The 12,781-nt window shown below is 43.2% G+C and overlaps 1 protein-coding gene across 1 annotated transcript in view; it reads left to right on the plus strand.

Moving 5' to 3' along the window:
* Positions 1–206: 206 nt before the first annotated feature.
* The window catches only part of LOC106576044 (synapsin-3), a 137,846-nt gene continuing 125,271 nt past the window's right edge, over positions 207–12,781 (plus strand). Inside the window, 2 exon segments of the mRNA XM_045699696.1 lie at positions 207–409; positions 412–617. Coding sequence (XP_045555652.1) covers positions 242–409; positions 412–617 — 374 coding nt within the window. The 5' untranslated portion in view covers positions 207–241.

Genomic DNA, 12,781 nt, shown 5'->3' on the forward strand with positions numbered 1-12,781 from the left:
TGCTCCATACTCCTTCTGTTCCAAATGCCTTTTTATATGAGAAGCGTTGGTTTTCACATTTACAGTAGCATATAACATTTGAGTGTTGTATTGTGCCAGAGGGAACACAAATTATTGTTATTATTGTTACAAATGTATCATTATTATTATTATTATTATCTCTCCCTTCCTTTGTCTCTCTCTCGGATCTCACTGTCTACCCCTAGTCCAGCTGGCCTGACCGATCGACCCACCAGTCACCATGAACTACCTACGCAGGCGTCTGTCCGACAGCAGCTTTGTGGCCAACCTCCCCAACGGCTACATGATGGACCTGCAGAGTGGGCCTCGCCCCACCCCGCCCTCCTCCACCTCCAATCCCGCCTCCCCAGCCACTGAGAGGCGAACGCCCCCCCAGCCTGCCACCACAGGCCCCGGCTTCAGGCTCGGCCCCGACCCCCCGGGGGTTTCCTCAGCTCCTTCTCCAGCGTGGTGAAGACCGCCCAGTTGGCACAGAACGCCGCAGCAGCAGCCAAGGCTTCAGCGGCGGTGGCAGAAGCTGCCGCAGCAGCACCCGCCAAACCTGTCATTCGGAAGCCCAAGATTCTACTGGTCATCGACGATCTGCACACAGACTGGTATGTTTCTCTCCCATGAAAGTGACCACTGCATCAGTATATTACACAAGCCTAGGCTATATTGCAAGTATTACTTGATATCACAGCAAGTAAAAACAACCTATTTGAATTTGGATTAAATGCACTGTGCTCAAACAGGGTTTCACATACCCTCTGTCCACTCGGACAGCACATGGAATTTACCAGAAAAAAGTATATTCTTGTATGCAGCATTAGTCATACTAATAAAGCGAAACCAGTTCAGAAAGGGAACAGCTGAGATGGCACCAATTAGATGCGAGTAACAATCATGCATTGCATTGGCAGTCTATTTAAACCTCTGAAGTTGATGTCCGTGCCTCCGTGGAAATCGAATTAGCATAATAAAACATCCCCATAAAGTTTAAGCGATATCTGTTTTGTTGCGTCTAAATCCACCACATCCGCCGATGTCGCACTTGCGCATCTGCGGTGAAAGGTGTCAGCGCTAGAGCAGTGTTTGTCAGATTGTTAGGCATCCTGAAAATCATTTTTTCCCCCATAAAATCGTCTGTAGCGTCCGAACGGTTTGGACTACAAAACTATTGTTATTTTGCTCTACGACCCCCACAAGCGTCTTGGGACTTGTCTGAAGTCGGTACAGCCCATCTGCCTTCTATCTGTAGCTTCCAAACAGTTTGGGCTACACACTAATATGGAAAAGGTGGAAAGGTGGGACTCTCACGAACATGTACACTACTGTTCAAAAGTTTGGGGTCACTTAGAAATGTCCTTGTTTTTGAAAGAAAAGCACATTCTTTGTCCATTAAAATAACATCAAATTGATCAGAAATACAGTGTACAGTAGACATTGTCAATGTTGTAAATGACTTTTGTTGCTGGAAACTGCAGATTTTTTTTAAATGGAATATCTACATAGGAGTACAGAGGCCCATTATCAGCAACCATCACTCCTGTGTTCCAATGGCACGTTGTGTTAGCTAATCCAAGTGTATAATTTTAAAAGGCTAATTGATCATTAGAAAACCCTTTTGCAATTATGTCAGCACAGCTGAAAACTGGCCAGCATCCCGGAGTCACCTCTTCACTGTTGACGTTGAGACTGGTGTTTTGCGGGTACTATTTAATAAAGCTGCAAGTTGAGGACTTGTGAGGTGTCTGTTTCTCAAACTAGACACTCTAATGTACTTGTCCTCTTGCTCAGTTGTGCACCGGGGCCTCCCACTCATCTTTCTATTCTGGTTAGAGCCAGTTTTCCTCTTTCTGTGGAGAGAGTGGTACACAGCATTGTACAAGATCTTAAGTTTCTTGGCAATTTCTCGTATGGAATAGCCATCATTTCTCAAAACAAGAATAGACTGATGAGTGTTAGAAGAAAGGTCTTTGTTTCTGGCCATTTTGAGCCTGTAATCGAACCCACAAATGCTGATGCTCCAGATACTCAACTAGTCTAAAGAAGGCCAGTTTTCAGCTGTGCTGACATAATTGCAAAAAGGTTTTCTAATGATCAATTAGCCTTTTAAAATGATAAACTTGGTTTAGCTAACACAATGTGCCATTGGAACAAAGAAGTGATGGTTGCTGATAATGGACCTCCGAACGCTTATGTAGATATTCCATAAAAAATCAGCTGTTTCTATCTACAATAGTCATTTACAACATTAACAATGTCTATACTGTATTTCTGGTCAATTATATGTTATTTTAATGCATAAAAAATGAGCTTTTCTTTCAAAAACAAGGACATTTCTAAGTGACCCCAGACTTTTGAATGGTAGTGTATATACCGGTAGTGTGTGTGTGTGTGTGTGTGTGTAGTGTACATGCAGGTTGTTTGCTCTAGGACGCCTACAGGCCTCAAAAGACTCATCTGAAGGTAAAAAAAGAGGTTAAATACAAATATGTTTCCTGATCTTTCTTATATCTAGCAGATATAGGACAGACACTTCAGAACAAACTTCCTTTAGATTATTTTGGGGGGGGACTATCTGTTGTTCCAAGTAGTGAATCTGTTATTTAATGCGTTTGTATAGGCCAAAAATATTTTTCATCAATTCTTTTGGGGTATTTTTTGGGATACTTCAAGGGGTCTTAAAATCGAAACCAAATAGCAAAGTGATCCTTGGTATGACCTTCTTAAAACAATTCCGTATAGCTTAGTAGAACCATCCTCCGCTGGCTTAGACTCTTATGGGTTAAGTTTGACTAGAATATCTCTCCCTCTGAACTTGGCTGCTGCCCTTAGCTCTCCATTAAGATTCTACAGGGAGGCCTGACTGGTCTTGGAATTATTACTAAGTCATGTCCCAGCAGACTATGCTGTTAAAAGTCTGTGTGCAGGACTTTTTTTCTCTTTCCTTTTAAAGGCCATCTGGGATCCCAAAATGTCTCATTCCCTTTCATCTTATTGTGTAGCTGTAATTAAGCTGTGCAGCAGAAGCCCTTCAGTATCTACTGTAGAATCTCTAGCCTGAGTCAATCACTCTCACTTCTCTAAGGAGCTCCCTGCAGCTTTATACAGTACACTCCGCCTATGGCAACTCGGCAGTGTTTTTTGACATTTTGCCCACTGTATAATTATTTGTAGGAGATGGCCAGATGACCTTGACACATGTTACTGAGTATGTATTATAGAGCTTTTCTGACATGTAGTTTGAGTTAAAAATAAATAAATAATAATTTCACCTTTATTTAATTAACCAGGTAGGCTAGTTGAGAACAAGCTCTCATTTACAACTGCGACCTGGCCAAAATAAAGCAAAGCAGTGCGACACAAACAACAACACAGAGTTACACATGAAATAAACAAGCGTACAGTCAATAACACAATAGAAAAAAATAAAGTCTATATACAGTTTGTGCAAATGACGTGAGGAGGTAAGGCAATAAATAGGCCATAGGGGCGGAGTAATTACAATTTAGCAAATGAACACTGGAGTGATAGATGAGCAGATGATGATGTGCATGTAGAAATACTGGTGTGCAGAAAAGTAAATAAAAACAATATGGGGATGAGGTAGGTAGATTGGGTGGGCTATTTACAGATGTGCTATGTACAGCTGCAGTGATCGGTTAGCTGCTCAGATAGCTGATGTTTAAAGTTAGTGAGGGAAATATAAGTCTCCAGCTTCAGCGATTTTTGCAAATCGTTCCAGTCATTGGCAGCAGAGAACTGGAAGGAAAGGCGGCCAAAGGATGTGTTGGCTTTAGGGATGACCAGTAAAATATACCTGCTGGAGCGCATGCTACGGGTGGGTGTTGTTATCGTGACCAGTGAGCTGAGATAAGGCGGAGCTTTACCTAGCATAGACTTATAGATGACCTGGAGCCAGTGGGTCTGGCGATGAATATGTAGCGAGGGCACGCCGACTAGCGCATACAGGTCGCAGTGGTGGGTAGTATAAGGGGCGTTGGTGACAAAACGGATGGCACTGTGATAGACTACATCCAGTTTGCTGAGTAGAGGGTTGAAAGCTATTTTGTAAATGACGTTGCCGAAGTCGAGGATCGATAGGATAGTCAGTTTTACGAGGGTATGTTTGGCGGTGTAAATGAAGGAGGCTTTGTTGCGAAATAGGAAGCCGATTCTAGATTTCATTTTGGATTGTAGATGTTTAATGAGTCTGGAAGGAGAGTTTACAGTCTAGCCAGACACATAGGTATTCGTAGTTGTCCACATATTCTAAGTCAGAACCGTCCAGAGTAGTGATGCTGGTTGGGCGGGCGGGTGCGGGCAGCGATCGGTTGAAAAGCATGCATTTGGTTTTACTAGCGTTTAACCCCTGGTCGGGCTTTTTTTTTTTTTCAAAATATAGGACTATGTTATATCGTTTTATAGATACACCTCTCCTGAATCGAACCACGTTGTCTGATTTCAAAAAGGCTTTACAGCAAAAGCAAAACATTAGATTATGTTAGAGGAGTATATCGTAAAAGTAGCCACATAGCCATTTTCGACCAACCACATGCATCACAAATAACCAAAAAACAGCTAAATGCAGCACTAACCTTTGACAAACTTCATCAGATGACACTCCTAGGACATCATGTTACAAAATACATGCATTATTTTGTTCGATAAAGTTCATATTTATATATAAAAACAGCATTTTACATCGGCGCGTAACGTTGACTAACTATTTTCCCTCAAATGCATCCGGTGAAACAGCGCTACAATTTACTAAATTACTATTCGAAAACATTTTTAAAATGTAATATTGTCATTCTAAGATTTATAGATGAATATCTCTTGAAAGCACCTGTAATGCCAGATTTAAAAATAACTTTACTGGGTAATCACACTTTGCGATAAAAGGGGATGCGATACTCAGAAAAATAGGCTAGCGTTACAGGTCAGCGCCATCTTGGAACAATCGCATATCAAATCTACTCTTGTATACTATTGTCAATAATCCCTTACCTTTGATTATCTTCATCAGAAAGCACTTCTAGGTATCCCAGGTCCACAACAAATGTATTTTCGTTCGAAAAAATTAATCCTTTATGTTCCAATAGCTTGTTCTTGTTAGCGCGTTCTGAAGGCTGCACCAAAAGTTACGACGTGCGCGGGACACCTCTTTCGAAAAAATTCATTTTTTTTTCATTTAGGTTCGTTCAAACATGTCAAACATTGTATAACATAAATCTTTAGGGCCTTTTTCAACCAGCACTCCAATAAGATTCAAGGGGGAAGATTGCATTGTCTTTCAAAACGTTTCGAAAGGGGAGGGTAGCCAGGGGCGCCGGCGTCATAATGGTGATGGCCCTCTCCATGTGACCACGTTCCACAGCGTGTCATTCAGTCAGTTTTCACAGTAGGAGACTCAAACCACTTTGTAAAGACTGGGGACATCTAGTGGAAGCAATAGGAAGTGCTCAATGAACCATTGCTCACTGTGTGATTTATAGGCAATGAGATGAAGTTGAGTCCGCAATTCAGAATTCCACTTCCTGTTACGATCGGTCTCGGGGTTTTGACTGCCATATGAGTTCTGTTATACTCACAGACACCATTCAAACAGTTTTAGAAACTTTAGGGTGATTTCTATCCACAAGTATTAATTATATGCATATCCTAGCTTCTGAGTTTGAGTAGGAGGCCGTTTAAAATGGGCACGAATTTCTTTCAAAAATCGCTGTAGCGCCCCCTATCCTAGGCGAACGACAAGAGGTTAAGAGCAGTTGGAGGTCACTGAAGGAGTGTTGTATGGCATTGAAGCTTGTTTGGAGGTTAGTTAACACAGTGTCCAAAGAAGGGCCAGATGTATACAGAATGGTGTCGTCTGCGTAGAGGTGGATCAGGGAATCACCAACAGCAAGAGCGACATCATTGATATATACAGAGAAAAGAGTCGGCCCGAGAATTGAACCCTGTGGTACTCCCATAGAGACTGCCAGAGGTCCGGACAACAGGCCCTCCGATTTGACACACTGAACTCTGTCTGAGAAGTAGTTGGTGAACCAGGCGAGGCAGTCATTTGAGAAACAAAGGCTGTTGAGTCTGCCGATAAGAATACGGTGATTGACAGAGTCGAAAGCCTTGGCCAGGTCGATGAAGATGGCTGCACAGTACTGTCTTTTATCGATGGCGGTTATATTGTTTAGTACCTTGAGCGTGGCTGATGTGCACCCGTGACCAGCTCGGAAACGGGATTGCACAGCGGAGAAGGTACAGTGGGATTCGAAATGGTCAGTGATCTGTTTATTAACTTGGCTTTCAAAGACTTTAGAAAGGCAGGGCAGGAGGGATATAGGTCTATAACAGTTTGGGTCTAGAGTGTCATGCCCTTTGAAGAGGGGGATGACCACGGCAGCTTTCCAATCTTTGGGGATCTCGGACGATACGAAAGAGAGGTTGAACATACTGGTAATAGGGGTTGCAAAAATGGCGGCGAATAATTTTGGAAAGAGAGGTTCCAGATTGTCTAGCCCAGCTGATTTGTACAGGTCCAGGTTTTGCAGCTCTTTTAGAACATCTGCTATCTGGATTGGGTGAAGGAGAAGCTGGGGAGGCTTGGGCAAGTAGCTGCGGGGGGTGCGGAGCTGTTGGCCGGGGTTGGGGTAGCCAGGAGGAAAGCATGGCCAGCCGTAGAGAATTGCTTATTTAAATTCTCGATTATCGTGGATTTATCGGTGGTGACAGTGTTACCTAGCCTCAGTGCACTGGCCAGCTGGGAGGAGGTGCTCTTATTCTCCATGGACGTTACAGTGTCCCACAACTTTTTGGAGTTAGAGCTACCGGATGCAAATTTCTGTTTGAAAAAGCTGGTCTTTGCTTTCCTGACTGACTGCGTGTATTGATTCCTGACATCCCTGAAAAGTTGCATTTCGCAAGGGACTATTCTATGCTAGTGCAGTCCGCCACAGGATGTTTTTGTGCTGGTCGAGGGCAGTCAGGTCTGGAGTGAACCAAGGGCTGTATCTGATCTTAGTTCATCATTTTTTGAAAGGGGCATGGTTATTTATAATGGTGAGGAAATTACATTTAAAGAAAGACCAGGTATCCTCGACTGACGGGATGAGGTCAATATCCTTCCAGGATACCCGGGCCAGGTCGATAGAAAGGCCTGCTCGCAGAACTGTTTTAGGGAGCGTTTGACAGTGATGAGGGGTGCTCGTTTGACCGCGGACCCATAGCGGATGCAGGCAATGAGGCAGTGATTGCTGAGATCCTGATTGAAAACAGCAGAGGTGTATTTGGAGGGCAAGTTGGTCAGGGTAATATCTATGAGGGTGCCCATGTTTACGGATTTAGGGTTGTACCTGGTGGGTTCCTTGATGATTTGTGTGAGATTGAGGGCATCTAGCTTAGATTGTAGGCCTGCCAGGGTGTTAGCATATCCCAGTTTAGGTCACCTAACAGAATGAACTCTGAAGAAAGATGGGGGGCAATCAATTCACATAATGTCCAGGGCACTGCTGGGAGCTGATGGGGGTCTATAACAGGCGGCAACAGTGAGAAACTTATTTCTGGAGATATTAATTTTTTTAATTAGAAGCTTGAACCTTTTGGGCATAGCCTGCAAAGTTCTGTCATACTTTCCAGGTCTATCTCTGGAGTAGATTGCAAATCCTCCCCCTTTGTCAGTTCTATCTTGATGGAAAATGGGTATGGAAATCTCAGAATTTTTGGTGGCCTTCCTAAGCCAGGATTCAGACACGGCTAGGACATCAGGGTTGGCGGAGTGTGCTAAAGCAGTGAGTAAAACAAACTTAGGGAGGAGGTTCCTGATGTTAACATGCATGAAACCAAGGCTTTTTCAGTTACAGAAGTCAACAAATGAGAGTGCCTGGGGACACGCAGGGCCTGGGTTAACCTCCGCATCACCCGAGTAACAGAGGAGGAGTAGGATGAGGGTACGGCTAAAGGCTATCAAAACTGGTCGTCTAGTGCGTTGGGGACAGAGAATAAAAGGAGCAGATTTCTGGGCATGGTAGAATAGATTCAGGGCATAATGTACAGACGGGTATGGTGGGGTGCGGGTACAGTGGAGGTGAACCCAGGCACTGAATGATGATAAGAGAGGTTGTATCTCTGGACGCGCTAGTTATGCTGGGTGAGGTCACCGCATGTGTGGGAGATGGGACAAAGGAGGTATCTGAGGCATGTTGAGTGGGACTAGGGGCTCCGCAGTAAACTAAAACAATGATAACTATCCTTGACAACAGTATACAAGGCATATTGACATTTGAGAGAGTCATAAAGCGAGGCATAAAGCAATCACAGGTGTTGATTGGGAGAGCTAGCTAAGATAACAACGTGTAAGACAACAACAGCTAATCAGCTAAGACAACAACAACAGGTAAAATGGCGATGAATGGGGGCAGAGAGGGTTGGTTAACTACACACAGGGCCTGAGTTCGTGGCCGACAGATAAACAAAAAATAAACAAAATGGAGTACCGTGATTAATGAACAGTCCAGCAGGCATCAGCTATGTTGCCAAGTGATCATAGGGTCCAGTGAACAGCAATAGATGGAGCAGGGAAGCTGCTGGGTAGTCGTTACTACGCTAGCATGCGGGAGACACAGCGTTTAAAGTTAGCAGGCTAGTAGAAGCGTCTGCTCCGACGTCCGGCAAAGGCCGGTTGAGGGCACAGCGGATATAGTTCCGTCGGCAGACCAGTCGTGGTGGTACGGCGGGGCGCTGTGTTGACAAAGGGTCCAGGCCAGATAACGAAAGAGGTATTGTAGTTGTAGCAATTTAGTTTGCCAGCCGGGAGATGCGCCTGGCTCGCGGCTAACTGGTGCTAGCTTCGGGGCAGAGGCATTAGCCACTATAGCCACTCGGTAGCAGCTAGCTAGCAGCGATGATCCAATGCAAAGGTCCAGAGCTTACGGCAAGGATCCGGTGGAGTAGTGGATTCTAGCCGTGTTTGGGTAGAGTCCGGGAGGCATCAGCTGTGTATCCGGGTGATCACTGAGTAGGCCGGGAGGTGGGTCTGGCTCATAGCTAGCTTTGGGGCTGGGCCACTCTGTGGCAGCTAGCTAGCTGTGATGATCAGGAGTAATGGTCCAGGGTTTACGGCAGGAATCCGGCGTTGTAGTGGAGAAAACAGTCCGATACTGGCAGGCTGGCAAGTATTATCCAGGCTAAAAGCGTCTGGTGTCCGTGCGGAAGGTAAAGGCCGCTAGCAGTGGCTGACAATGACTAAATAGCTAGTAGCTAATTAGCTGGTTAGCTTCTGAGTTGCAACCAGACTGAAGAAAAAAACTGTGCATTTGTTGACGAGGCATGTTCAGATTCAGTTTGACAGCATCTTTTTCAAAATAGTATGAATGTTTCGTAGGTCTTCTGTGTAGACATGGGCCAAACATAAAAACAAAAACAAACACACTGGATGCAATATTAAAAGAAATGTGATTAAGCGTCTCCAATTAAAGTTGGTCTTGACCTAGTTATACACGATACAGCAGACGTCCCTTGTATGTACAGTGTAGTGGACCTTTGTGTTCATATCCGTTTGCCCAGGCACCTTATCCATTTTAAGTTTAGGTCTATAAGTGAACATACTAAGTGCGTGTTTTCAAGTACAAGCGGTCAGCTGTCAGTGAGAACTTGAGTGAATCCAAACATACATGTATCAACCATGACGTCTTCTCTTTATTGTTGGTGATGTGTGGCAATGGTTGGTAAAAGGCTGTAATAAATATAGGTCTTAAAAAAGTGTTTTTATGCATATTGTTTGATATAAACAGCATTGGGATATTACCATATGAAAACTGAGGTGTTTCATTTTTGGCCACACTGAGGCACTGTAGTCCACTCGCCACAAGATCACAACCTACTTGAGCGCTGATGTGTTTCTCCACGTTCACTGCGTCTCTGTGTAGAGTAACACTGAGTTATGAACAGCAGGTGGCGCTAGATGATAACCTATTGGAAAACTCTGAGAGAATCTGTACCTGTGCTGAGCATTGCTCCCTGGGTTACCTCTGACCATTCAATAACATCTATATGGTCTGCCACCACAATACAGATCTGTTCAAGTGGCACATACATGGCCTTATTCTGTAGTAGTCGTTCCATTTCAAACACATGGGGATTAACTTGTTTACTCAGTATAGAGTGAGCAGTGCACCATCAAAGATTGAGCTTTGTGGTAGTAGCATGGCCCTTTTCATGTAGACCTACACACTTGGTGAAATTTGTCCCTTGAGGATCTTCTCTTTTTTATCATGATGTCTTTATATCACTGTAAATCAGTACAGTAGACGTGCCTTGCCAGATTGACAATAACCATATGAGTTGGCAAGACAGCACAAACACATCTGAGACCAGGCTACCAAATCAAAGGTGGCGTAAGAGTGGAGAATAGCAGCAGCTCAACCTTTTAACTATTGAGCAATACCCCTGTGAGAGAAGTACAACTCGTAAAAGCCTTTAAATGCCAAATATTTGGCTGCTGCTTTGGCAATGTGTCTGTATCATGGTGCCGATTTCTTCCCCCTCCTCCCTATTTGTTAAAGACAATGTGAACGAATGTGCATTTAGGCATGCTAGTTTTCTCTCTTCAGTTTAATGTGTGGATGAATTGATGGCCGTGTATTGCTACTACAGATGTCAGTTCTCTGTGAACCCTCTGTCTCCATTCTATTCCATGCACTTGGCTGGCGTTGTAGGGGAAACTTAAAGCTCCAGAAGTGTTTGAATGGGCCTCCATTACCACATTACTTTCTGATAGTAATTTTGCAGACACTTTAACCTGTTAGGGCTAGGGGGCAGTATTTGCACGGCTGGATAAAAAAATGTACCCGATTTAATCTGGTTACTAATCCTACCCAGTAACTAGAATATGCATATACTTATTATATATGGATAGAAAACACTCTAAAGTTTATAAAACTGTTTGAATGGTGTCTGTGAGTATAACAGAACTCATTTGGCAGGCAAAACCCTGAGACATTTTCTGACAGGAAGTGGATACCTGATGTGTTGTATTACCTTTAAACCTATGCCATTGAAAAACACAGGGGCTGAGGAATATTTTGGCACTTCCTATTGCTTCCACTAGATGTCACCAGCCTTTACAAAGTGTTTTGAGTCTTCTGGAGGGAGATCTGACCGAACAAGAGCCATGGAACGATGATGGCCCATTAGACACCTGGCGCGCGAGTTCATGTTGGGTACCCTCGTTCCAATACGTTATAAAAGAGTATGTATTCGTCCACCTTGAATATTATTCATGTTCTGGTTAAAAAAGGCCCTAATGATTTATGCTATACAACGTTTGACATGTTTGAACGAACGTAAATATATTTTTTCCCCTCGTTCATGAAGTGAAGTCCGGCGGGCTTAGATCATGTGCTAACAAGACGGAGATTTTTGGACATAAATGATGAGCTTTTTTGAACAAAACTACATTCGTTATGGACCTGTGATACCTGGAAGTGACATCTGATGAAGAGAATCAAAGGTAATGGATTATTTACATAGTATTTTCGATTTTAGATCTCCCCAACATGACGACTAGTCTGTATCGCAACGCGTATTTTTCTGGGCGCAGTGCTCAGATTATTGCAAAGTGTGATTTCCCAGTAAGGTTATTTTTAAATCTGGCAAGTTGATTGCGTTCAAGAGATGTAAATCTATAATTCTTTAAATGACAATATAATATTTTACCAATGTTTTCTAATTTTAATTATTTAATTTGTGATGCTGACTTGACTGCCGGTTATTGGAGGGAAACGATTTCCTCAACAACAATGCCATAGTAAAACGCTGTTTTTGGATATAAATATGAACTTGATAGAACTAAAAATGCATGCATTGTCTAACATAATGTCCTAGGAGTGTCATCTGATGGAGATTGTAAAAGGTTAGTGCATCATTTTAGCTGGTTTTATGGTTTTGGTGACCCTGTCTTTGAATTGACAAAACATTACACACAACTCTTGTAAATGTACTGTCCTAACATACTCTAAATTTATGCTTTCGCCGTAAAACCTTTTTGAAATCGTAAAACGTGGTTAGATTAAGGAGATGTTTATCTTTCAAAGGGTGTAAAATAGTTGTATGTTTGAAAAATTTGAATTTTGACATTTATTTGGATTCAAATTTGCCGCTCTTGAAATGCACCTGCTGTTGATGGAGTGCACCACGGGGGGGACGCAGGCGTCCCACCTAGCCCATAGAGGTTAACAGGGTCCAGTGGAATTGCGTCAACACTCTTCTCTCAGCTACCACAATATATGCATCAGTAGGTGTTCAGGTGGCATTGCAAACAGGGTGAAAATGAAAACGATGTCAACTTTTTCTCATGTTGAATATGACATATCTCTTTATTTTAGTGGAGGACACTTGCTAGGGATGCTATGGAAAACTTGATAAAACCCTTAAGATAAAGTAGTAGATCATGGTTTTAGGTGAAATCTAGGGCTTTAAATCCGTGACTCGCATCTGAAAGTCTGCAAGGTACAGTAGTTCATGAAAAGTTCACTTTGTGGCTGCCTGAGCTTTCCAATAGTCCTCAGATGCTTTGTGTTTTTACTGCATCTCCATAAATCAACATTGATCCTATCTCCCGGCACTTTTATTGTTGCTACGGTTGCCAACACAAGTATTTTATCTGGAGCAAAAACTATTATAGACAACACAAACCGATAGCTTGGAGAAGGTTGCCCCGGACCGCAGGCGAACGGCCATGAGATAAATAACCACAATAAAACCTTATGATGACAGTCAT

The sequence above is a fragment of the Salmo salar genome, chromosome ssa17 (assembly GCF_905237065.1).
Source record: "Salmo salar chromosome ssa17, Ssal_v3.1, whole genome shotgun sequence".
Lineage (NCBI taxonomy): Eukaryota > Metazoa > Chordata > Actinopteri > Salmoniformes > Salmonidae > Salmo > Salmo salar.